This window comes from Morone saxatilis, unplaced genomic scaffold (genome assembly GCF_004916995.1).
Source record: "Morone saxatilis isolate NCDOM2014 unplaced genomic scaffold, NCSU_SB_2.0 Contig22, whole genome shotgun sequence".
Taxonomy (NCBI): Eukaryota; Metazoa; Chordata; class Actinopteri; family Moronidae; genus Morone; species Morone saxatilis.
The window spans coordinates 20,665,021-20,690,898 of record NW_023339785.1 but is presented as its reverse complement, the minus strand read 5'-3'; the positions used below and the strand labels follow the sequence as shown (position 1 = coordinate 20,690,898).

The window sequence follows — 25,878 nt, the reverse complement described above, 5'->3', positions numbered from 1 at the left end:
CGCTCTCCCCAGGGAGGAGCTGGGTCTGATGTCATGTGACGACATAAGCCGCTACAGCGTGGGCTCCCAGTCCGGCTCCAAAGGTTCAGAAGCAGTCAGCTACTACCTGGACCAGGACAGTGGTCAGTTCTTCTCCCTGCTAGAGGGAGACGGGCCCCCAGGGCCTGACTACGACAGGGGCCGCAATACGGGGGTTCGCCGGCGGGACAAGACCCCCACCCATGGTAAGACTGAGAGTGCAGTTTGACAGTGTGAATGGGGCTCTAATGGCTGTGTTTGTTTTGTGAAACAGCATGCTCTCTCCCATCAGTTTTCTCACCCTTTTTTCTCAGAACTCCTCCTTATGTGTTCTTCACTCACTTCATGGCTCTACTCCTTTGTATCTTTACCTCGCGTGAACACGTCCCAGAAACACTGATCACATGCCAAAGGGTCAGTCCACAAACACTGTCTCCAGCTCCCTGTCTGCCCCACCTGTGTCACCCTTGTCCAAGACGACTTCCTAGACATCCTGTGCCTTCTTGGGAAACTCTCACAGGGCCTATGATGTGTGTGATGTGTGTGTGATCAATGGAGTAGTGCCACACAACTGGACTTAGGAAAACATAGCCTGTATTGAGTTAAGTTTTGAAAACCACATTTAAAGCCACGCAAATCAATGTTTTTGTATTAAAAAGAAATTGGGTCATTGACAATGTATAATGTATAACAGTCTGTGCAGGTCTACTGAGCTTTTGGGTCTCTTTTAGCTTATTGTTTTGTTTTTTTCCACCGGCAAACTCTGCTCTCGTTAACTCTGTTTTCAACCACAGCAGGAAGCTATTATCAATAAAAAAAAAGCTCTTTAAAATCCACTGTATGCTACCTGCCTAGCAACAAACCATAAAGACGACTATCTGGTAAACATAATGGAGCATTTAACCGCTAAAGAACCAGATATTTCCCACAGGAGCTGGTGGAGAAGCAAAACAGAGCTACAAAGAGAGTTAATATTAGATTTACATTTGTTGGGTAGCTTCAAATTCACACTGCTTGGTGTGTAAATAGACAATTGCTTTCTTACTCTTTCACCAACAACTTTATAATGTGACAATAGATTATGTTTTCGGCTGATTCTGCCTCTGCCAAAAAAATCTACCTATGTAGCTTTAAGGATACCTCTGATACAAGATCCTTTTAATTTCTATACTATAGTTCCACTACTACACAGTTTGTCTTTAATGTGTGGTCCAGTGGAGGACTACCAACAACTCTATGCAGATTTCACAATACCCAGCCGGAGAAATCTGACAATGAAGAAGGCACAGCTCTAGCACAAAGCAATAATCTCAATCACACATAAACTCATAGCCTGTGTGATCATGATCTACATATAACACAATGTGAACACAGCCTGTGTAGCGAAAGCAGGACATTAGCAGAGCTCTATCTACACAGGATGCATTTAGGCACAGTATTGAGTGTTAGGTTACTTGCATTTTGTGTGAACGTAAAACTAACTTGACATTATAACCTGAAAATAAGGCCACGTGACCTTTGTCTTGCCTTGTCATAGCAGTCCCTCGAGAGTCCCCCTTTTCTTCCCCTTCACCTGCACACACTTTGTCTCACCTGTCCACCCCTCCAGCTGTCTCCTACGCTGTCTCTTAGTCACCGCCTTCCTACGACACCCCCACTTCCTCCCCCTAGCCGACTCTCTGACTGCTGATTGGTCGTTCCAGGTGACCTCAGGCCTGTTTCCATGCCTCCCGAATATAACTGGATGGCCGAGGCCAAGGAACCCAGCATGGGCAAGAGAGGGAGCCGAGGTACACACACACAAACACACATGCAAGCAAAAACACAGCCCCTCTCACACTTAAACAAGAACAGGTCGGACTGGTGCCGTGCTTTGCTCCATACTCAACACATTTCAGCTCATCCTCTGGTTTATCCATGGTGGTGTGGTTGTGTGAGGATACATATCTGCCAGGTATGTATCTGACAGAGCAACAAGTAAACATAAATGCAAGAAATTGCATTTATACAGCTCTGGAAATTAGGGTATTTCTATGTGACCAATTCTTACCAGCTTCACCGTTTTGCGGCGAGACTCGCTTTGTATTCGACTGAGGTTCCTCCACTCTACCGTCAGAAAGTCCATGAATAACATTAAAGCACAATACTTCTGTCAGGGGTCTGCCTTTCTCCTTCTCTTTCTCTCAGTCACTTTTTAGTTTTTCACATTTAAGCATATGGATAATAAACAAATTAGGTGAGAAGCTTTTTTTTCCTATGTGTAGCTTAAGCAGACTAAAACTTTCTGTGACTGAAGATTTAGCAGTAGTGCCCTCCAGATCAGCATAATCATTGCAAATAGATTAGCTGTATGTCTCCGGCTGTGGATCCATATCAGATACTACAGCTCTGAGGCACTTTTATCCCTTTCTGTTGGGTTTTTATCTGGAAGGGTCTATTCCCCCTCATCTGTTTCTACTCTGGAGTTATCCCTCGACGACTCTTCTATCTCCCCCTTTGTGGTTTCCCTCCTTCTGTCATCCGTTCCGTTGAGCCTGTCCATACTCTAACTGCTCCATTCCTCTACCTCCCCCTCATCCCCGCAGATTCAGACAATTCCCTGCTGCGTTACCTTAGCGACGACAAGATCCTGGTAATCGAGGAGGAGCCCGAGGGTCCGGGCAGAGAGAGCCGGCGGGATTCAACCAGACGCTCTCGGCGCAAGAGCCGCAATCCCAGCAGCCCCAGCTTTCCCATCAGCCCCTCCATGCTGTCCTCCACCCTGCGCCTAGACCAGCCACCTGATGCTTTGCCTGTATGTACACAGTCCCTTAAATATCTCAGTGACATATATTAATTATTTTATGTACTGAATTTGTTTTCCCATCTATTTTCTTGGGTGATATGCAGTTATTAATGAGTATGTATAAGTCAAATGTTTTGCGCTGCTGCCTGCTTTCAAACACTTATAAAGTCATCATTAGGTTTAAATATACTGTACATATTTTTTCTTCAGTTTGGTAAAAAAAAACAACACACGTTTTGTTTCTGTGACTTATACATTCTCATATAGGAAATTATTAATTTGTTAATACTATAATACAATTTAGTCCAGTGGTTCCCAACCTAGGGGCCAACCTCCTGCAGAATGGGGTCTTGAGATGATTAATTATTGAGCACTTGTTTCTTTGCTTTTTTTGTGAAATATTGGTTAATTATTACCTCTGTGGGCCTCAAATAACTATTTAAATGAAAGAAATGTAGTTATTTAGAGTGGAAATCTCTCTTTATTCAAACTGCTAATTACTCATAGACATCTGAAAAGTGACGAGGAGACCCAACACTGCTAAACACTGCTTTTATGTAGGGGGTCACAAGCAAAGATTTAAAGCCAAGATGTAAAGCCAAGATAAAGATATCTTTAACATTGCAGTCTATTTTTAGAATCTTATCACATGTTTTTTGCAGGTTTTGCTGCAGGTCATACTGTGACATGTCAAAATGTCTTCAGTGAAAAAGACCTGTTAGTGGCAGTACAATTGTGTCCTGACTAGGTGACTGTTTCACCTAGCAAAATAGAATTACCTCACTCACTTGCTCACACAACTTTCCTTCGTCTTACAGTTTATGTCTGTGTCCTCTCAGAGGGGAACTGTCTGTGGTTGCAGGATAGGTCATGCTGTTCACAGATTCACACACCTTGTTGTTTGTGTCAGGTAGAGGAGACAAAGGAGAGTGAGGATGATCATTGTCATTACACGGCTGCCAGCTTCATGGATTACGAGAGTGACAGTGACGCTCTGAGACACACCTCTCTGTAACTTTGCGTTTTCTCTCATGCCCCCGCCAGTACGTGCACATGCGCACACAAAAAGCCATACACAAACAAACACACACACTAGCACACAGGAGTGCATTTGTATGCAGGGTAGCCATCCCACGACTCGTCCTAACTCATCCTAATATCCCTATCTCCTCAGACACGCCTGAGTCTAAATAGGAGTTTATTCTGGACAAACACACACACACACACACTTGCACGCGCACACACACAAACCCGTATCCCTGTGAGCAGGTGTATGACTCAGCATCAGCCAGTCCAATTACAAGCGCGACTGACAGACTATGCTTAAAACACGACAAACACTAACACACACACATACACAGTGCGCTAACAGCTTAGCTAACACCGGCCCTCACTCACCCTCTCAGCTGTGTGTCTCTCATGGTGGTGACTCATATCTGTTCGGCGGCACATAAAGTGTACTATCCTGCACTAACAAGCATACGCTAACCTTAATGACCTGCTTGTTTTCTCTCTCATTCTCTCTGTATGATTCTTTTCTATTAACACCATTATTTTAGTGACAAAACATGTTATTTGAACTCACTGATGGATAATTTCAAGTGAGGTTTCATGTCTTTGTTTAGCTTCATTTTTTTCTGTCCACAATTGGAGCAGAGATTATTTTTGTAATACCCAAAATGTAACTGTTTGAAAATTCAGTAAAAAAGATTTCATTGGGAGAATTATAGTGGTGATTATGATGATTTATTTTCTTGTATCACAGCAGCCTCCATTTGCAACATCACAGAAACGACATGAATTAGGACAAGAAACTAAGATGCATACATTTAAGATAACATTAAAAACACAGAAGACAATATTTAAGGCCCTTCAACGTGCATTTGATCTGGGGTCAAGTGCCATATGTGAAGCAGCTGGAATCCTAAAATACAGTTATAGTTGTAGTAATAGTACATGTACTGTATCTTTTTTATTTCAACAAATTTAATTTTAAATTAAATCATAAAACAAGAAACACTAAATGTGCAGTTAGTACGACACTGCTAAACTAGTCCTTGAGTTGAAAAGTCTAGCACTATTTTTCTGTTGTCCTCATGTTATACAGTCTTGTAACATACTAATAAACTGCACTGATTGGACTTGTTCATATTGTATTGAACTGTATTTTAGTTTTGTGGTATTTTTATTTATTCACTTCATCACATAAAGCAACTTTGAGCATCTAAGAAAACGCTCTTTAGTAGAAGTAGTAATAGTTGGATAAGTATTGTGTGGCAGAGGAGTAATAAAGAGACATTTCTCCTAATTTAAATAGCTAAAAACTATTTTTGTATAGTCTTTAAAGAGGGTAATCATCAATTTACTCATTGGACCAACTATTACATGGGTCTTTAATATGACAGAAAATATGTCAAAGTAGTCATCTGAATTTCAGATATGGATTAGAAACACAACCAAAACCTAATAGTGTGCATGTGAGTTTGGTTTTAAACACAAATGAGGCATAGAAATACAAAAGAAACCACAGAACATGTCCTGTACAGAGCACAGGCAAAAGCCACAGCCACAGAACATGATATACCAACAAAGGTGCACAGAAGAAGTGTGTATGTGTGTGTAGCCATGTTGGTATGGAGGGTTTTCAGGAGCACTTTAATGATGTCTTCTTTTCTTCTGTACTCAGCGAGGTGCGGACACGCTGCGAGCAGACACAACAGACAGGTGAGTTTGTGTTTGTGGTTGTTTGTGGTTTGACCACATGCTTGTGATTGATAGAAGGAGTTGTAGGAGTCATTTGTGGTTACATTCAATCCTGTCTGTCCTCCTGCAGGTACTCCGGCTCAGGAAGCTCAGGAGCGGCCTCCATGAGGAAGGTAGGCAGACTGCGAGATTGAATGTGTTTTTCTTAGATGTTTTATAAATCTATGAATACTAGCTCTGATTTTGGAATAATTCTGTCTTTCCAGTGCAATTTGATTCTGACTCAAAGCCCAATTTAATGAAACAACGGATGCATCAATCTCCTACCAACCACAACCGCAGTTACATGGAGATAAATTGTGTCCAAATAACCGCCAGACAAGAATAGGAGAGATACCTGAGATTAAATCCATTCAGAACTGTAATAATTAAATAAAAGATAACAGTCGGATGAGGTAAATTGCTTTCCATATTTAGGTTACTGTGACACAGGAAGCTGTCTTAGTCATTAGCCCTAGCCTCTCCTCCAAAGCACTACGAGTTGTAGCATACAGTGAGTCAGCTCAGTTGAATATAAACAGATATTTATTCAGCTTTGTTACCTATAAATAACCTGTGGGTATATACAGCTATGTTGATCTTGATACCTATAGAATACTTGCATTAGCATATTTGAGATGCATCAGCTAGTGTAGTATTCAGGTGTGTTGGCTGACATAATCCAAACACAAAATCTGATTGTGAGAAGTGAGACTATGCAACTTTTAAAGAGGAAATATTCAGTACACGCAGTGGTTTTGCTGCTACAGACCACACGTTTATGGTGGCTAATGCTAAAGTTAACTAACTAACTTTAGATGACTAATTGCTGTATGAAAGACATTACTGAGTAACTGAACAATTTCATTTATCATTATTGCAGGCTTAAAAAGAATCTTCACTCTCCAATTTTGAAAAACTGTAGCCCTTACACAGTGAATAAAAGAAAAAGGTTTTGACATTTCATTAACTAAAATGTGTAGCTGGATGTACTACCGAATGGCAATAGCTGTGGTTACTAGTCTTGAGTCTCCCTAAGCTAGCTATGGATTCCAGATACTAAAAAAGAAAAGTCTTGGATGAAAATAGAGACAGATTTGTTTGCTTTCACTATGCTTTTACCGCTGGCTTACTGGTATGTTTGATCTGCAGCAAGAAATTACTGTGGCATTATAAAGCTCAAATACGTTTTCCAGCTCCAGACAGATTTGTCTTTTTTTTGGCCAAAAATGGCTCTTTTGATAGTAAAGGTTGCTGACCCCTGTACTAAATGTAGTAGCTAATGTGATGCAGTTCATGACATCCTAACATCACTGAGGTTTTAGTCTCTGTGCCGACAGCTTTCAGTTCTCCATCACAGGTTGTAGGTCACTTCCTGGATGTAGCGGTTTTAGTATTTTGATCCCTCTGTGCCTGTAATCCTCTCTGCTGTGTGCCTGATAAAATGAAAATAAGCTAAACATGGAGAGTGAACTGCGTGCAACCTCTCTACGTGCATCAATTTGCCTGAATGTGTCTTTTTCAATCACTGTTTTTTGGAGCTAATATATTTTTTCTCTCTCTCTTTCCCCTCTAGTCTTTCCATTACACCTCTCTAAGAACGAAAACCAAAAAGCGAAGTAAAGGTAGAGACGCTATTGCATTTTCTCTTTGTATCTTCTCGTGTATGATCTTTACAGTTTTACCACTGTGTGTATTCCAGTGTATGTAGCTCCAGAAAGAGTGAAACCTTTACCCTAAAAATGTGTCTCAATCTGAAGGTCTGATCTCCAAACTCAGCCTGACAGACTTTAGGTGCTGTGACTGGCATGTGCACTACGTGTGACTGTTATGTGGATGACAGGGCTTGAAAATATCAAAAGGAAAGTTGAGACAGGCTTGATGATATAACACAATATTTATGTATGTGAAAAGTCCAGATGCACAGGTGCAATAACACAGCACTTGCAAAATATAAAATTCACATTTACACACTTTCTTGCAAACACCTGCCACACCTGATTGATTGTTTATCTTTTTTGGATGCTCCTAATTTATCACTGTCACTAGTGTAATACTCTGAATATTCTTCAGCTTTGCAAGTGTGTAAACTTATTTAGTTTGGAAGGATTCAGTAGTTCACATTGCTTGCTGATTGCTTACTGCAGATAGACAGTAGACATTAGACATAGCCTGTTGTTGCCTGACTTGGATCGCTAAATACATGACTTCACATCTACTTTATGTACTAGTATTTTTCTTAATTCAGTTCCAAATGCCATGAAAATTACTGTCAGCATTAACATCGTTCTTTCCCCTCTCTGCAGGTTCCCTCACTAGCGCCAGTCGAAGGAGAATTTCCTGTAAGGACCTGGGCCACGGTGACTGTGAGGGCTGGCTGTGGAAAAAGAAGGATGCTAAAGGTTACTTCACCCAGAAATGGAGGAAGTACTGGTTTATCCTCAAAGAGTCCTGCCTCTACTGGTACACCAACCAAAATGTAAGGAATCACATTCAACTATCATTATGTCCTGAATCTCATTATCTGAGGCAAACTCCTCCAGTGTTCGCAACATGCTTTCTCCCTGCATCTTCATTCAGCAACTTTGTTGACAAAACTAATGTACCACAGTCAGATTTTACACATAAAGATCAGTCAACTTGTAATGGGGAGTATAACTTGGTGTGTAAAACAGCTGTATAATGCCTTCTGTGACTCTGAATGGAGCTTTCTAAAGTCAGAGAAAATAACCATTCAGAACCCACTGTTGCTTTTCATGACTCAGAATATGATCAATTACAATTTCCAAGGGCCCATGGTAATGTCACAAAATGTCTTGTTATGTCAGACCAACAATCCAAAAGCCAATAATATTCAATTTGGCTGTTAATTCTCACATTTGTGAAGCTGGAACATTCAAATGGCTGTCTGTCTGTAATCTAATAGATTAACCGTTGCAGCTCAAATTCAATCAATCAATCAATCGAACTTTATTTGTATAGAACATTTCATACAGATTAGTGCAGTTCAAATTGCTTCAAAGACGACTGACAAAACAATAATAAGACATAATGTCTTATTCAACTTACTGGTTGAGCTTCAAAAATGTTGTGCCACCCATACATTAATATCTAAATTGCACTTTAAAAGGGAATCAATTGGACCTGTTTTATCAGGAGACATGGCCACATAAAGCTGTGTGTCATCAGCATAACTATTGAAAGAGATGCAATGTCTCCTGATGACATGGCCCTAAGATCAATCCTTGGGAAACCCCAAAGGTTATTTTGGAGGTTTTTGACAAGATTATTATTGTAAATTGTCAGAACAAACTGTCTACCAGAAAGATAAGATGAAAACCAGTTAAAAACAGTTCCAGACAGTCCAATATGATACCTGAGTCTATTCAAAAGAATTTTGTGATCAGCTGTATCAAAAGCAGCACTTAGATCAAGAAGTACCAACACTGAAGGTTTATTTGCATCACGATTTATGCTGATGTCATTGGCTACTTTCATAAGGGCTGTTTTAGTGCTATGATTATCTATAAAACCAGACTGAACAGACCTTTCCAACTTGTTCTTTAAATAAATACAATTGATTAATTGATTGTATACTATTTTTTTTTTAAATTTTTGCTTAAAAATGGAAGATTGTCTGTAGTTTCTTGGTATTATGGGATCATGGCTACTTTTCAGACTGTCAACTGAGGAGGGAGTAAATGTAGTTTTGTTTCTGGAGATATGTGCTAGGAAATTTGAGGTCACTTCAGGAGGAAGACAGCATTTTTAACCCCTTGTTCCGCAGGAGTTGTTGCAGTATAATGAAAGACATTAAAAATACACAGTGGTGGTCTGAGAGAGCCAGGTCAACAACAGAAGAAACCTTTATGTTCATTTGTTGTGCCCATATGAAATTACCAGGTCCAGTTTGTGACCTAGATTATGTGTGGGCTCATTAACTTGGTTTATAAAATGAACACATTCTAATAGATTTAAAAAGTCCTTCACTTTGTTGTCTGTCTTATTATGGACATGTATATTAAAATTCAAGTTGGTCTGTTCAATGCATTTGGAGCATTTTGACCTCATATAAACACAAAACTCACTGCAAGACTTTAATATGTAGTTTAGATGTCTGTATCAATGGATTATTAGAACATTTGTAACATTTTGAAGAAAAAGAGAACTTTCCCAAACAATTAACTCTAAATGTGATTATTTGTTTATATAACTCAGTTTTCTAGCTAAGATTATCATATCTCATCTCTCTTTATCATGTCAAGTGGTGAAAGGAGTGTATCCTGGCCAATGTAAACAACATATGTTGTTTTCATATGCTTGACTAGGGTACTAATATCCAAAATAAAATTGGTTTATCAGTATGTATGACATTTTGTTCTCTGTGTTGATGATGTACCACCACTCTCCATCTGTCTTCGCCTGCAGGATGAGAAAGCTGAGGGCTTCATCAGCCTCCCAGAGTTCAGAATAGACCGAGCCATAGAGTGCAGACGGAAATTGTGAGTGTCCCTCACATGTCGCCGAAATTACTAATCAAGCACATTTGCTCTCACCCACACAACATGAACCACAAAAACACTAATCAGTCTTCTTCTCCCTGACTGACTGCAGTGCCTTCAAAGCCTGTCATCCAAAAATCAAGAGCTTCTTCTTCGCCACAGATTGTCTTGAGGAAATGAACAGGTGAGTGAGTGGGTATCTTTGTGAGTCTCTGAGTGCATGTTTGTGTCTTAATGTGGACAATAGTTAGATGCTTGGGATGTCACATGTTCATTCATGAATATTTTAACTGAGTAAACCAAGTTTACACAAGGCAACAGCCCACACAACACTGTGCATGAATAAGGCATGAACCTGGCCCTCTGTTGTTAAATGTAGAACTGCGTGTGTGTGTGTAAATATGCGTGTGTGTGTCACGTGTGACCTTGTGTGAGGGAGAGATCGTAGTGATATTTGCAGGAGTGCTATCTGATGAGCTCTAATTATCCACATCTCTCCTCAATAACATGGAGAGATAATTGGAAGAGAGTAATTAACTAGCTATATTTGACTTCCGAACTATATTGGTAGGTTCATGTGTTAAAGTGCTGTTGCCACATTTTCATTTTCATTTGTACATTGTATGTGTGAATAGATGGCATCAGAAAAATGTCTTTATATATGTCTTGAAAATATATCGTGGCTTTTTGGTGCACTTCCATCTGGATTTTCTTAGCTTCTGAAGGCAATCACATAGGAGTTGTAAGTTTCCACTGAATGAAGCCTTAGCTTGACGCTCTAACAATTCCCCTCGTTCAAATCCACAGGACCACTCGGTAAGGTTTAACTGCTTACTTTGACACTGGAAAAAATTGGTACAAAACAATTGTTCATTTCCAGTTATGAAATTTGAGCGAGAATTGTTTATAAGAGAAAGAAAAACAGAGAGGTCAATAAACTGTGTGGAATAAACTGTGTGGTTCCACTCTCCGCTCGCCTGAATCAGCTCTGGTGACGCCTTCAAACCTCCTTCACGTGAAAATAAACAAATAAAAATAATAAATAGATAAACAAATAAATGAGATTTAACACATTTTAAATGATCCATTTCAAAATGAACATTTAAGTGCAATGACAATTAACACTGATTACCAAGCAAATGAAATACAAATAATTATTTATTATAACATATGATATGTGATGAAGTGTTGACAGAAAGGGTGACTGTGTCTGCCCTGAGAAGCAGCTAACTAAATCCCCCCATGGAGTCCAGACACTGGTGGTGGTGGCTGATGACTCTGATGAAATAACGAAGCTGATGAATCTACGAAGACTGGGTGGTGATGGGGCGCATAACAGCAGCATGAATAAACTGAAGGCAGAGAGAGATAGAATCATATTTAAAAAGACAGCGGCAAGATGATAGGCTAACGACGCAAGTGTGTCGCTGTGCTATTGGACAGATGTGACCAGCTGATTAGAACAGCTGATATCATGATTGACAGCCCCTGATAAAGACAGCAAGGAAATTATGCATGAGCATGCGTGAGTGAATGCAGTGAATGCCATTCATTTTCTACAACAGCTGGGTACTGTAGGTTTTAGCTAACATTACTCAAACAAGAGGAAATTCGGGACTATTTTTAGGTGTGGATTAATACACATTTGACGTGCTAGTAAATATCTCTGACAAAATAAACTTGACTCAGAGTAAACTACAGTGCACATGTTCATCCTCATGCAGGAACATATTATCCAGCGCAACAGGGTGGCTCACTGATGTGTTTTCAATAGTTTTTAGACAACAATGGAGCTCTATAGCACAGAGTAATAAGCTACATCAGGCTTTGGATACAGACGCAATACTTGTGAGTATCAATTCATCGTTAATCATGGTCTTTGGAAGTTGCTCCCCGTAGTGCGCACTTCCTAGTATGATGAGTTTCCTGTTCCTCGTGTACAGACTGGGCCTCTATTCTTAGTAGCGACCTTATTATTAGGTGTCTGCAGAGAGTCACAGGACAAGCCGGGAATGTGCAATGGAGACAGACAAAGGGAAGGGATGAGGACAGGAAGCGTGCGTGTAGAGAAAGGATGCCATCTGAGACTCATTGCTGAGAGAGAAAGGAACAGAGGATTGTCACTTCTCTCTTTCTGCATCCATCTCTCTAATTATCTCTATGCTTCTCTCTCCTCATCAGGGGGATGGAGTCAGTTAGACAGATATCAACTGTTAAGAGACACCATTTAAATTATTTAAAGTGAAAGTTTTTTTATTCATCACCTACCATTTACCCAGTATAACCTATCCTCTCCTCTCCTCCTCTCTGCTCCTTTTTTCAAATGTATCCTCTGAACCCTTCTTTCTCCTTACTTCTCATCACATTTGCTCTCTTCCGTTTCCTTTCTTACTATAGGTGGATGAACCGGCTGGGTCTCGCTGCTATTGGCTACACACCAGATGACAAGGTGCCACGCCCCGATGAAGGTGAGACAGATTCACTTAGCTAGATATGACTCACTTTGCCCTTTTTGTCTGTGAATTGCTAACGAGTACATGGGGTCTCTGTTTTTATCTCAATATCAGACTACTGGAGTGAGAGTGATCAGGACGAGGTCGATGGCTCAATGACGCTCAAACAGGAGGGACCCTCATCCCTCTGTGATACTTATCACCGCACACCATCAGTAAGTACACACACACACATACACTCCACATTTTCTTTTGCAGTGTTTCATTCTGATAGAATATTTTATTCCTAAAAGCCCCACAGTTTTCAGAGCTGCATAGACCAGAGCTCTCAGCATTAATAAAACATCAGAGTGTGAGAGTATCTGGTTCGGTAAGCAGCCAAGACCATCACTTCTCTGTGTTCTGCTGCCAGAACTTGTTTACAATCAGACCTCTAGGTGGCGACAGTTGTCACCACTCATTAAACCTCTGACAGATAAACACTGAAACATACTTTTATGCAGAAGATGTTAAGACAATAAATTCCAGTGGCACTGGTACCATGTTATCTCAGTTGAGCCATACAACATGTTATGTCAGTCATTCCTAGAGTTTCTCATTTACCATCTCATTGCTTTTTTGCTCTCATCTTTGGCTCTATTTCTGCCCCTTTATTCTTTCCTGTCCTTCTTCCTTCTCCTTCTGTCTCTCCTTCCTGGCACACCTCCTCCTTCTCCTCATTTTGTGGTTCACATTTTCCTTGTATCTGTGCTCACATTTCTCCTTTCTGTCAACTGCTATCCATCCTTCTCACTCCTCTCCATACTAACCAACCCCCGTCTACCTCACAAACCCTTCAGGCCAACCTCCTTCACAGTTATGACCAGTTGCCCCGCTCAGTCAGTTCCATGAGCCTCATGCGCTCCACTCCGTCCCCACTCCCTCCACCAATGAGTGCCTCCACCTCCCCCATCCCTCCACAGATGGTCTCTTCCACCTCCCCTCTCCCTCTCCAGGTAAATTCCTCTAGCCCCTTCCCTGAGCCAAAGCACGGGCGACATTTCTCCAGTGAGTCCACGCACTCCCACTCCTCGGCCGAGGACCAGCGTGGAGATGGCATGGGCATGGGCACAGGCACAGGCAGCACCAGTACCCACTCGTCAGGCTGCCGTTCTACCCATCGTGAACGGCGCTCCTGGCAGGACCTCATTGAGACCCCTCTCACCAGCGCAGGGCTGCACTTCCTCCAAACGGCACCGGGGGAGAGTGACTATGGAGGCCTAATGGGGAGCATGGTTGGAGAGATGGGGCTGTACGGAGGGCTGGGCAGACAGGGCATGTCCCCGGAGAGACGCAGGCAGGCCACACTTCCCGTACGGAGACACCACGCCGCAGAGAGAGACAGGGAGAGGGACGGGCCCTTCCCTCTGGAGCGAGGTCCACACTCACACAGCCACACACACCGACGCTCTCACAAGCAGCGCAGCCAGAGTCTGCCCAGGAACAGGGACCCGATGCTAGGAAAGCTGTTACACACCTCAGCTCATATGGAGGAGAGGAGTGAGGACGAGGAGGCAGAGGGACAGGCTGCAGATATACTCCAGGGTGAGGATGGTAAGGAAATATGTGAGTTTTACACAAGGAGAGAAGCAGTAGTATTCACAAACACTTTCACAGGGGTGGTTAAGAAAAATCTTATTGGAACAGACTTTTAAGAAGCAAATTAGTCAAAAACATCATAATCTTAATGTGTGGCACAACATGGACCTGGGCAGTCCATGGTACAAAAGATATTTTTATCATTTAGGGAGTGGTGGAGGAAGTATTCAGATCCTTTATGTAACTTTATTCTTTTGGTAGTTCTTCTGGTAGTTTAATTTATAACAGTGGATCATATTTTATAGGCTTACCAGGTAAAATCTTAACCCTAATGTTCTGTTTGGGGTTCCTGGAGAACATCCCCACTGTTTTAGCATCTTGATACTTAGTGACGTTTCTTGATTTTTTATAGAAAATTGCCCATAAACATAATTTTGAAATAAAGTTTCAGAAGTTCGCTACTGTTTTGGATCTCAGAGACCCTAGCTGTAAAACAAGGTTAAGTACAATGGATGTTCATATGTTCTATACCTACCTTACTTTATGGCAAAAAAGTGTATACAAAAATATGAAATATATATATATATATATATATATATTTGTTCATACATAGCCCATGTAACATTAAAAAATGAATATATTTCCTGCTTTGATGAAACAGCGCTGCTTTATGATTGGCACAACCTGGTGGGAATGAGATAAATCTATCTTACGAGACGATTGTCATGTAGAGGAAAAAAGGATTAAATTAATTAATAATTCTGCTTATATACATTTTTTTGGGAATTTTCAACAACCTTCAAAAACGGAAACTGTAGCTTTACCTCCCCCAAGTACTTTTCAAATGAAACAGTCTGAGGAAGGAAAATCTATTTTTTGGTAACCCCTGTTACAATAGTATTTGTATTAAGGAGGCACAAAAAGTGTGGGAACCAGTGATTGTTTGGCCAGATGATGGATGCGGAATCAGCCAATTTTTGTGTTCTTCTCCAATGAGCTTCTTTTATTGTTCTATCTGAAACGGCACTTTTGGGAGACAGTGCTGTTTGGTGGTATTTCTGAAACATTATCAGGATGGTTGCTGATTCATTTTCTGTCAGTCAACTAATGATTGATTAAGAGACAAATATTTCAGCTCTATAATAAACACACCACTGTACATCCAATTGGATCTCACTGTGTCATTCTAGCTGTGAATGTCACTCTTACTGGTCCTCTCCTGGATGTCCCAGACCTGCGGGAGTTGAGAGTTGAGAGCAGAGAGAGGAGGGTGTCGGAGGGAAGGGAGCGGCGGGTTTCAGAAGGACGTGAGCCTGAGCCGTTGGACGGGCTAGAGCAGCTGTACCGGGCCCTGGAGCAAGCTAACGTGACGGCCCTAGGAGACCCAAGACCCTGCAGCAGACAGGAGCTTCGACGTTGTTTCACCCAGAGAGCCAGGGACCCTCTGCTCAACGACAGGCTGCACCGGGTCCGAGCCCTCCGCAGCACCTTGAAGGTAGCACAAACAGAGGATTTAAAGAAGAATTAGATGTGTGAGGATTCAATGTGGTAACTCCCTGGTGCCTCTTTGCTCCCCCCCAGGCCAAAGAGTCCGAGCTGGCAGTAATCTGTGCCCTCCTGGAGGACCCTGGCCTGTGCTCCCAGACCTTCAGAGAGTGGAAGCAGTGGCACAGCGAGCTCTACTCAGACATCTGCCAGCTCAGTCCCGGCACCAACGGCCAGGACGACCTCTCCCCGCTGGGCGCACCTCTCATGACCCACACACACTCCTTCATTGAGACACATGTGTGAGAAAGAGAAGAGAAGCAAAGACTGAACTGATATATAAACACTCATTTACACACGCACACATACACACACAGACACACACACAGTTTTACATTAGCTGAATCCTCTCTCCTGATCACGACTCTGAGCACGCACTCACACAAACACGCCCACAAACACACACACACACACACACACACACAGGAACACACATTGTAAGATGTGTAAATATCATAGAGGGAACAGTCTGAGACCTGCGTGTATGAACTTTTGATAATCCTGAGGACCCCACAGGGTGCCTATTGCATGCCTGAACAGAAAGCATTAATCTTCCTTTGTCTATGGAACTCAGCATAAACTCCACACGCTTGTCGAGCAAAATGGAAAAAAAGGAGACTTTTTAACACGTTTGTTCCTTTGTATTCTCTTGGTTTTGCTATTTTTTTCCTGTTGATTTTAGGGGCAGGGGGAGCTATGTAGCAGCAATACAGAGGAGAATCCTTTTCACCACAGCACTGTACTACTTTTGTACTGATGAACTTTGCACCCAGAGCCACCAGTTCTCCCCCCTTTCTCTCTATATCTTTTTTTTTTCTCTCACTACATATCTTGTTGATTTACAGGGACCTCACTTGTTAATCCAGGCTGATCTGACGGGACAGTGTGGGGAATGTAAGGGCAGTGACTTTTAGTAAGACTGTGAAAGGTAGCCGTCAATGCTGGTTTATCTGTTTTAGATGAAAACAAGAGTCACAAGCATTGAAGGAACCATTGTGCTGGCTAGATGCACACTATTTCAAACTGTGAACTGTTAAAAACACAATGTTATCTGCAGAAGGAGGCTCCTCTGATAGAGTGCAATTCTACAATTCAGTTTGCATTCTCTCTCTCCCTAGTCTTTCTTTCTTTTCCTCTCTATCGCTCTCTTTCTCTCTCTCTCTCTCTCTGTTTCTTTCCATCTCCTCCTTCTCTTTTCTTAATTTTCTACTTTGTTTCCTCTCTCTCTCTCTCTAGTCCTCAAAGACTTGTGTATATGTGTATACTGCTGTGTATACTGATGTAAATGTTTGCGTTCCACTACCACTGTGATATGCTTCTAGGGGTAGCGGAGGGAAGACAGAGAGTATGTATTTGCGTGGGTGCAAAACTGTTTTTTTTTCTCCCCATTTCTTTTTTAAACAGCGAATGCAAGAACTAGAGAGTTCTTTTCAAAGGAGTCACTCACTACAAAGAATGCACTTTCTATATCTCTATCTCATTGGCTGCATCACAGGGTCTATGTCTCATCGGCCTCTTTACCATTGCTGTTCAAAATATCAGGTAAAAGCATTTGCCGTCTCATTTTCTAAAGATTTGTGTACAGTCTACAAATATATTTAAACATAGAAGAATATATAAATCTATTTACGTTTTGTGTCATAGATATAATGTAAAGTATGATGTATTCTATGCCAAGGTTTTGCAGTGTCCCCCTCTTCACTCTGTAGATGCAGGGTGTTTAGCAGTTGAACAACTAGGAGGCAGACAACAACAACCACCATCATTGACAGTTGATTGACAGTTTTTACTGGTTTACATCACGGCTGACCCTTCTCCTGGTGATGTGTTGCATGAGAAAAGGCCTGGGACTGATTTGATTGGACAGGGTAAAATATTGTGGATCATTTGTGTTCTTTTTATTTTATTTTTATTTTTTATCTTCCTCTCATCATTGCAAGATAAATTAGACTTGTAGCGCATGATACATGCAAAAGTACTGTTTAAGAATGACTTTTTATTTATATGTTCATAGATTTGATGTATTCTTTTCTTCATTAGATAGTGTTTAAAGACACACACTGTACAATAACTGAGGGAGGCATTTTTTGCTGCTCAGTTACTTGATCTAATGCAGATCCTCCTTTAGCATGCTACCAGGAGGTTTCAATTTGATGTTTTGGTTTACATAGAAAGACTGACACATGTCCAAAGGCTTCAGGAATCTTACCTGAAAGACCACAGGACAGTTACTTCTAAAAGAAAAGCTATTTTGACATTCCATCCAAGCATATGGTTGATACTGGGTGGTCAAAGACCTCGACACTAAATGGTCTGTAATGTCTGTGAAACTCAGATGAATCATTTCATCTGCAATATCAGGCCAAGGACTCAACGGTGCCCCCCAGTGTCTAAGACTCTGAGAGACATACGTAGCACCTGCTGCATCCAGCACTATCTGTACTTATTCTTCATATTTTACTGTAATTCTTTGAGTGTAGGTTCAGGTTTTCTCATCATATCACACTGTTGTGAAATATCAAACACACCCCAGAGATATAGCTCATGTTTTTTGAATGGTTAATTTGAGAGTACCACAAAGAAACTAAATGATGCAAGCACTTTCCCTGTGCCTCCCAACCCTCTCTTTGGCAACGATGGACTGACTATACTAGCGATCTCACACACACAGCTGTAGAAGAGTTACAATACAGTTGTAGTCTGCAGACCTCTCTACGTTTCTCATCTGTAATGTTGGTCTTCTTTTTCCAACGGCTGCTCTGCTGAGCAGACGACATACTGTAGATTAAGGAGTGCCAGTTATGATTTGTAGACACAGACTGTGTTATCCCTCCCAGATCTTTGTGTGTGTAGACCTGCAGAAACAGGCCGAAAAGGGAGATTCCACTGTGTGTTCTTTCAGGGGTGTACACCTCATGGTACATTGCACAGGTGTGTAAGATGTAAGTTGCACTGCGACATTAAAAAAGGAACATATTGCTCTTTTTCAAGGATAATATTAGCTTACTGTTATTCTGTACATTAAACGGACTAAAGATGATATTAAAAAAGAAAGAAAATGACATTTATTCTTCCTAAAGTAGCCTTTTTTGGTTTCATATATATGAATATATATTACAAAAAATACAGATTGTAAACTTAAGTTGTTAAACTTTGACTTCAATAAACTGAATCCTCTGCACTATGAGCTATGTTCTGTTTATGTGTACATTTTCTTGGATTTAATGAAACAAAATAGAGGTTGTTCTGTGCTTATGTTACCAGGGCAAAGATGACCAGATTTTAAATTAAGGGTAGGGGTCGGTCAACCTACAAACCAAGAGGCCATACAATTATGTTCTATTCCTGCAAGCAAACTGATCCCTTACCTGCTCTCTTCATAAACAAATAACTACTATGGTTAACTAGTAGGCACGTTATGTATCCATCCATGACATCCATCTTTTACCTATAAAGTAGCAGTGATGCAGGTGGGGAGGAGACTTGTGATTTAACACCCTATATGCTCACTTTGTAAGATCACAGGAGGAATGAGGCTATTAACACTGGGTGCGAAGTGGCTGTGTGAATAGCCTCCAGTCCATCACACAACGTTGACACATACAACCATTCACACTTACATTCACACCTTTGCAATTTAGAGTTTTCAGTTCAAATAACCTGCATGCATTAGTATAAAGAGCACGCATGTGTGAGACATGTATTGAAGCATCCAGTGATTCTTCTTTGTTCACAGCTGTTTTTAGGATTCCTATTATAGATTAACCTGTTGTGTAGAATCCCTATACAACAGAGCTTCCCAACCTATGGGTGGTACCCCCACTAGAGGTCGCCAAAGCTTCACAGGGGGTTGTGAGGCTTTCAAGATTTTAAGGCATGCTAGAAAATGTAGAAAATATACACAGTAGGCCTATATCTCAGTGTTTTGTTTACTTCTGTAAAGAAAAGTAATTGTAAAGTAAAAAAATATCTAATAGAACAATGGCCAAGCATCAGGGACAAGAAAAAGTGAATTTGTTAAAAAAACAAATATTTAAATACAGACAGAGAAATTGTATAAAAGGTTCCCCTAAACAGGAACTAAACAGGAAAAAATTAATCCAAATCCCTAATTTTACACAAACCTCTTGCAGTTACAGAGTTCACTGTTTGGATTCATTGTACAGTTTTGAATATGATATTAAATATCCATAGAGCGTGTCACTCAGTCAGGGGTCGTCAGTTTACTAAATGATAGAAAAAAGGTCCTTTAAGGAAAAAAGGGACCCAAAACCTTTTTTGGGACATGTTTCTGGGAAAATTATGTAAATGTAAATAATGTACTACAGTTGCATGCATTATGACTTTGTATGCAATTACTGTATGAAAGTATGAGTATTCTGAAACAAAGGGGAAAGTACCAAATGAGATTCTGAAAAAAAAAATATCACCCACAAAAACACTTAAGAATGACGGTCTGCCTGACAAATTCACACTGAAAAAATATTATTGTCTAGCACTTTATGTTAAATAACCGCCTCACTTGTACATAGAAAACTTCCCACGTCCATAAGCTTCAATTTGATCTCAAGATGAACTTTCTATCTTGCCAATTACACTTCCTCTGCAACAGTTAAATCACTTTCATCATCAAATTACTTTAAAACATGGAGAAAAAAAAAGAAGGAAGACATATGTTGTTGTTGTTTTCACATTTGAATTACAGACATGCAAACTGACATTACAACCTTCATGACCAGTATAGCTTGAGAACACTGTGTGAACGTACCTGCTGAATGAGATCCCATAGTACCAGGCGGTTGCAGTCCAGTAGGGAGCAGTAGCTGACCGTGGTTTGAACCACTCGCTGCTGCGTCTGAGCGTCCAAAGAAGAAGGAGGAGCGCTGTCATGGCGGCCAAGGTGAATGCTTGACATTTTCTCGTCGCTAAAGTTTTGTTTTTGTGCTTTGACGTGTGTGTTTTCAGTGAATGCGAACTGACTGACTTTCTAGGCTTTTAATGTAACGCCGAGCTGCATGAAAATAGCTCTGCTGACTGCGTTAGCGTCGTTGAATGAGTCAGTGTGCAGCGTTGTGCTACGTTAGCGGGCAGCAGCGTGAGCAGGACTCCCAACCATTAAATGTCTCGTAAGCGTGTCTGACAGCTGATATGTCTTCATATTTACAAGCCCTCGTGTCGTTAGCAGTCCACATCGACTGCTTTTAACTCATTTTGCAACCGTATGACCACTGTTAACGTCAGTGAGCTTAGTTTGAGGCTGTTGCAAGTAAGCCACAATATCTAACCGTGTAGTTACACATATTGTATAGTAAGTTATACATACTGTGCTGTTATGTACACTAATGCAACATAATCTGTGTCAGTGGTGACCAACAACGAAACACATTAACTTAGGCGATGTGTTTAAGTGCGATTTTTGAGGTATTTCTGCCTCCTCTAATGTTACATTTAATGATAGCTAGCAATATAATGAGTATTTTGCACGCCAAACATACTATTAATGTTTAAAATGTGACGCATGTTAGACATAAAAGTAATAGAGTACACAACATTCAGCCTCACGTGTCAGTCCTTCAATAATAATCATTGCTTTAATGTGATATAGCTGCATCATCATACAGCCACACTGGGTAAAGAGCAGTTCTGGATAATGGGTACTTTAATATATTATTATATTTAATATTGTCATACTTATGCACTTTTACTAAGGTGAAATCTTGCCTCCAAATACCTCTTGTTATTGAGTTATTTTTAACATTGTGGTTTTCCTTCTTTTACGTATGTGAAGCGTCTACCTCCTCCAGCACTTGTCCACATGAGTCATGTGCCTATTAGTGATTAGTTTCCGTCAGTAGTTTGCATTGTTGCCATGAGCTGACGGACACTAAAGTTTGCACGTGCTTTTATTGTATGCTAGGTGGTGATAGTGGCCGTCCCGACGGTGCTGAGCATAGCCTCCATCCGCGTGTACACTGTGAGGGAAGCGGCCACTGATGGGCTGGTCACACGAGAGAAGGTATGGCTGTCCCGAAACATCAGCAGATCTGGTAGGAGGGAACTCATTGCTATTCGCCGAAGTGTTACACGCGTCATAATTACATCCTGATTCTCCCTCTGTCCCCAGCTGAACATCTACACCCCCCTGCCACAGTCTGCCCAGCCTCATTTTGCTCCAGAGAGTCCAGGTGTCATTCAGAATGGGTTAACTACAGCGAGAGAGCGCATACAGCCATTTTTCCAGGCTGTAAAGGTATCTAGATTTTGCTGTGTGTATCTACAGTGTTAACTCACACTTATTTTCACATCCTCTCTAACACGAAACGGAAAAACACCAACCCTTTGACAGATGAATATAGGTGTTACATAAATGGAACACCAGCTAAAACACATCGAAGAGTTCTTATCTTGCACCTGCACTTTTTAGTTTTTCAACCCTGATTTTTTATTCCTCTTGTTTGCGGTTACAGAGCACAATCCCACGTGCTGCAAATGCTCTGTGCAGGTACGATTTTGCAAACAACAATGTTAAGGAGTCAGACAGGAAATAGGGTTCACGTAGTTAACGCTGCAGCTGTAAGGTTTTGCTGCAAGGAGATTTGACAGTTTGATACTGTAGAAGATGGGGGAAAAAAACCACTTCACACTGACTCAGATGTATCCGTTTCAGTATTGTCTAGGTAGTTGTGTTCTTTCTGGCCTGTTAGTGGGTGATTTCAGCTCTGTTCTTTGTTCCCTGCAGGGGGCCTGTGTCTCTGTGAAAAAGGGAACTGTTAATCTGTACCATGCAGGAGAGGGTGAGTCAACAGTAGGCATTTTAAGGTGTCATACATAACTAATATTCCTCCACAAAACTCAAAATTTGAATCCCTTCCCTTCATTACAAAGCGTTTAGATGGAATAATGTAATACATATGATACATTATTACATATATTACCTCCACAGGGATTTTTACCTCACAGGGATGTGTTTTAGTGACACCCTATAAAGAAATCATATAATTGCAAGACAAATTAGGAATTATGACTGTCCATGTTTCTCTGTGGCATTTGTTATGTCCCCAACCCTTAGAAAATATGCAACAAAAGCTCTACATAATGGTAATGTTATTATTATTATTATGCTATGGTCACCGCTCTTACTGTTACTACTGTTAGTGTAGTAAATAATCTCACAATATGAGCAGAGGGTCAGACAACAGTTCAAAATTGAATATTTGTCATCATGTTGACTGTGTTCCTGTGTTTCCCAGATGTGTACTATTACTTGAAAGACCCTCCCCCAGAGTTTCTACCCAGATTTGGTACCATCACCATGGCTGGCCTACTTGGCATGTTCTTGGCAAGGAAAGGTAACCTAATCTCTAGTCACTATAAAACTAGCATAAATGGTCATATAGAGTCATATCAGATCACACAATTATATGAAATGATTATATACCCTTCATGACATGTTGACTTCACTATACATATGCCAACAATTTAAGCACCTGGGCTCATTATTATCACATTTTACCACAAATGTACAATTTCAGGTTTTCTGACATCTGTTTTCATTTAACAGATTTAACAAATGCATTAGTTTAGTGTCATCCTTACACAAACAGTCATAGCCTGAACAAACTTAAAGTAAATGAGACCCAAAAAAAGCGTTTGATACTGGGTGTTGTACATACACAATTTAGTTGATGCTCAAAGACTCCCTCACTCAGCCCTACTGTATGTAGACCATCTGTTGTAATCAAAGAATGTTGTTTCCTTTCGTAGGCAACCATCTAATATTCCCCTTTGTACTATTGTAAACTGGGAGATAATGGATGGTTTTGTACGAATTTTCTCCACAGGAAATCTAAACATTCAATATGTAGTAATTAGATGTATCACCATTCTATTTGAAACAGGCTGTTTAGCATTGATATAAAAAAAAGGCACTGCCGTGAGTCCCTTGCAATATCATAGCGGTGTGCATGTTAGCTTAGTGCTTCTATAGCAGCTGTGTGGTAATGTGAATAACAGCAGCAGAATATGAAATTGTGTAAATATTGTATACCATGTGTATTTAGGATACGAGTCTTTGCTACTGTTTTATATGAAGCATGTTTAACCTGCTTTTGACCCAGTGATAAGAGAAAGTTCACAGGTTATTTAAGTTTCACTTACTTCTAAAACCACAGAGGTAAGAAGTAAGGAACGAAGTTTCTCTTTCAGTTTTCACAGAGCTCTTTGTTATTTGTCTAACTCTGTCTATGGGGGAGTCAGTTAAATGACATTTAAAAATTAATATTAATAAATGAATTCATTCCTTATATACACACCTGTTCCCTAAACCTAACAATGATTGCCATTGTTCATTGTGATTTTAGGCTCTCGTTTCAAGAGGGTAGCCGTTCCAATGGGCCTGATGAGTGCAGGAGCTTCAGTGTGCTACCCAGCCCAAGCAGTGGCCGTGTTAAAGGCAAACACTACATTTTCAAAAGCTGATCCCTCTTACAAACCTCAATATTTCACAGTTTTTATCACTATTATTGTCTTTTTCTCCCAAGGTGACGGGTAAGAAGGTGTATGCTGCAGGGCAGTGGAGCAGCGCTGCGGTGTCTTCACTGCTCACCCCCAAGCCCCAGGAGCCTGTCGCCAAAGAGATTGCTGCTTCACTACCACAGGTTAACAGTCATATTGAGTTACTGAACAGATTTATTACCATTATTATGCATGTCTGTAACCCACTACTTTTGAATGGAAAGTACTTTAAAGCTGTCTGACTAAAACCAAAACAGCGGTTCAGTGGTTATAAACCCTTTTCCTACTGAACAATTTCCACTCTGCACTTCACTCTTTACTTTCTCTACCGCACTTTGGCCTTCATGATGATTGTTGTGTGGCTTTTACTTTTCTCTTTGTGCTTCATACATAGTCATTAGGAGGTTTTTGTGATCTGGAAGTTAACACTTATACCAGAGGTTTTCAAACTTGGGGTCCTTGAGTGGGTTGTTGGGCGTTTCCAGCTAAAGGAGGAATAGAGTATTTTAACATTTATTACAGTTGTTACAATATTAGTATCGGAAATTCCTCCAATACAGCCTAAAATGCAGGATGGGGTATCTGTGAATACACGTTTGTGCAACGATCTAATACCACGTTATTTATGAGCCCCAAAATGGGACCTTTCTACTTCCAAGCCATGTCCCTTTCTACATATTTCCTTCAGGATAGCGAAATTGTGACCTGCCCTACCCTGACTCTGACTGACAAATGATTGAACCTGAGTCAAACCATACAATGATAGAAATCATACAATCTGTACTTAGCATCCTTGGTGCAATGTGCAACATGTCTTTGGCATGAAAAAATCTGGGCTCCCCCTGGCTTATATTGCTGTTGAACTACTCCGTAATGCCAGCAATATGCCTGAAATGTAAAATGTTAATATAAGCAATTACATTTTTTCTCTCCAGTGTAATAAATCTAACCTATTAGAACTGAAATGTTCAAGAAAATTGTAAAGCTAAGGCTTTATTCTGTTTGTAGATTACATGTAACATGTGTCCCTGACAAGTACAGTTTTAGTGTGATTAATCAAATGGTGAAATTCATAATAATCTTTTAATATAGAATAACGAATGTATGTCTTGGTTGAACAGATTTAAATCTTGATTTTTTTTATCCACATGTTGTTAGGCGACTACAGTGCTAAATCCAGAGTCTTCAGTAGTTGAGGAGGCCTCAGAGGCCAGCTCAGCCTCACACAGCTCAGCCCAGAGCTCTACAATCCCCGAGACAGAGGTGGAATCAGTTGAGTCTGTTCCTGTCTCTGATGAGCCAATTGTTGCTGTCGTAACAAAGGAGGCTTCATCAGTAACATTCGCAGAGATATCCCCCGACCAGACCCCTACAGAGACCAACACAGGTATTACAGATATTGATCTCTGTCTGGTTCCTTCTCTGTCTCCATGTCTTTTGTTTCAGTCACATAAAGGCTTCTGCTGATGATTTACTGTATTTCCTCTTCTGTCCAGATCCAGTGGCACATGCAGTGCAAGCAGAGACCGAAACCACCTCAACTCCTGAGGAAATACCTGCTTCTATTGAAAGTGAGGAGCCCTCACAGGCAGCAAAGGATGTCTCCACCGACACCAGCCCAGCCGAGTCCACGCTGAACTTAGAACCGGAGACAACAGAGTCTGCTCCAGTGGCTGTTGTTCCAGTGGAGGTTGCTCCAGTTGAGCCAGCTCTAGACGAGTCTGCTCCAGCTGAGTCTGCT

At 40.8% G+C, this 25,878-nt stretch overlaps 2 protein-coding genes across 3 annotated transcripts in view; both read left to right on the top strand.

The window, feature by feature from the left end:
• Nucleotides 1–16,783, top strand: part of si:ch211-26b3.4 (connector enhancer of kinase suppressor of ras 2) — a 55,318-nt gene extending 38,535 nt beyond the window's left edge. Inside the window, exons 12-25 of the mRNA XM_035668769.1 lie at nt 13–224; nt 1,722–1,808; nt 2,604–2,812; nt 5,490–5,527; nt 5,637–5,679; nt 7,122–7,170; nt 7,852–8,024; nt 9,974–10,047; nt 10,160–10,231; nt 12,445–12,515; nt 12,615–12,715; nt 13,496–14,093; nt 15,269–15,573; nt 15,660–16,783. Coding sequence (XP_035524662.1) covers nt 13–224; nt 1,722–1,808; nt 2,604–2,812; nt 5,490–5,527; nt 5,637–5,679; nt 7,122–7,170; nt 7,852–8,024; nt 9,974–10,047; nt 10,160–10,231; nt 12,445–12,515; nt 12,615–12,715; nt 13,496–14,093; nt 15,269–15,573; nt 15,660–15,869 — 2,242 coding nt within the window. The 3' untranslated portion in view covers nt 15,870–16,783. The remainder of the gene's footprint in view (nt 1–12; nt 225–1,721; nt 1,809–2,603; nt 2,813–5,489; nt 5,528–5,636; nt 5,680–7,121; nt 7,171–7,851; nt 8,025–9,973; nt 10,048–10,159; nt 10,232–12,444; nt 12,516–12,614; nt 12,716–13,495; nt 14,094–15,268; nt 15,574–15,659) is intronic.
• A 3,677-nt stretch (nt 16,784–20,460) lies between these two features.
• Nucleotides 20,461–25,878, top strand: part of apool (apolipoprotein O-like) — an 8,772-nt gene continuing 3,354 nt past the window's right edge. For both annotated transcript variants that reach the window (XM_035669307.1, XM_035669306.1), the window contains exons 1-9: nt 20,461–20,523; nt 21,541–21,639; nt 21,748–21,873; nt 22,363–22,417; nt 22,874–22,972; nt 23,984–24,075; nt 24,164–24,280; nt 25,296–25,524; nt 25,634–25,877. In XM_035669307.1, coding sequence (XP_035525200.1) covers nt 20,512–20,523; nt 21,541–21,639; nt 21,748–21,873; nt 22,363–22,417; nt 22,874–22,972; nt 23,984–24,075; nt 24,164–24,280; nt 25,296–25,524; nt 25,634–25,877 — 1,073 coding nt within the window. In that variant the 5' untranslated portion in view covers nt 20,461–20,511. The remainder of the gene's footprint in view (nt 20,524–21,540; nt 21,640–21,747; nt 21,874–22,362; nt 22,418–22,873; nt 22,973–23,983; nt 24,076–24,163; nt 24,281–25,295; nt 25,525–25,633; nt 25,878) is intronic.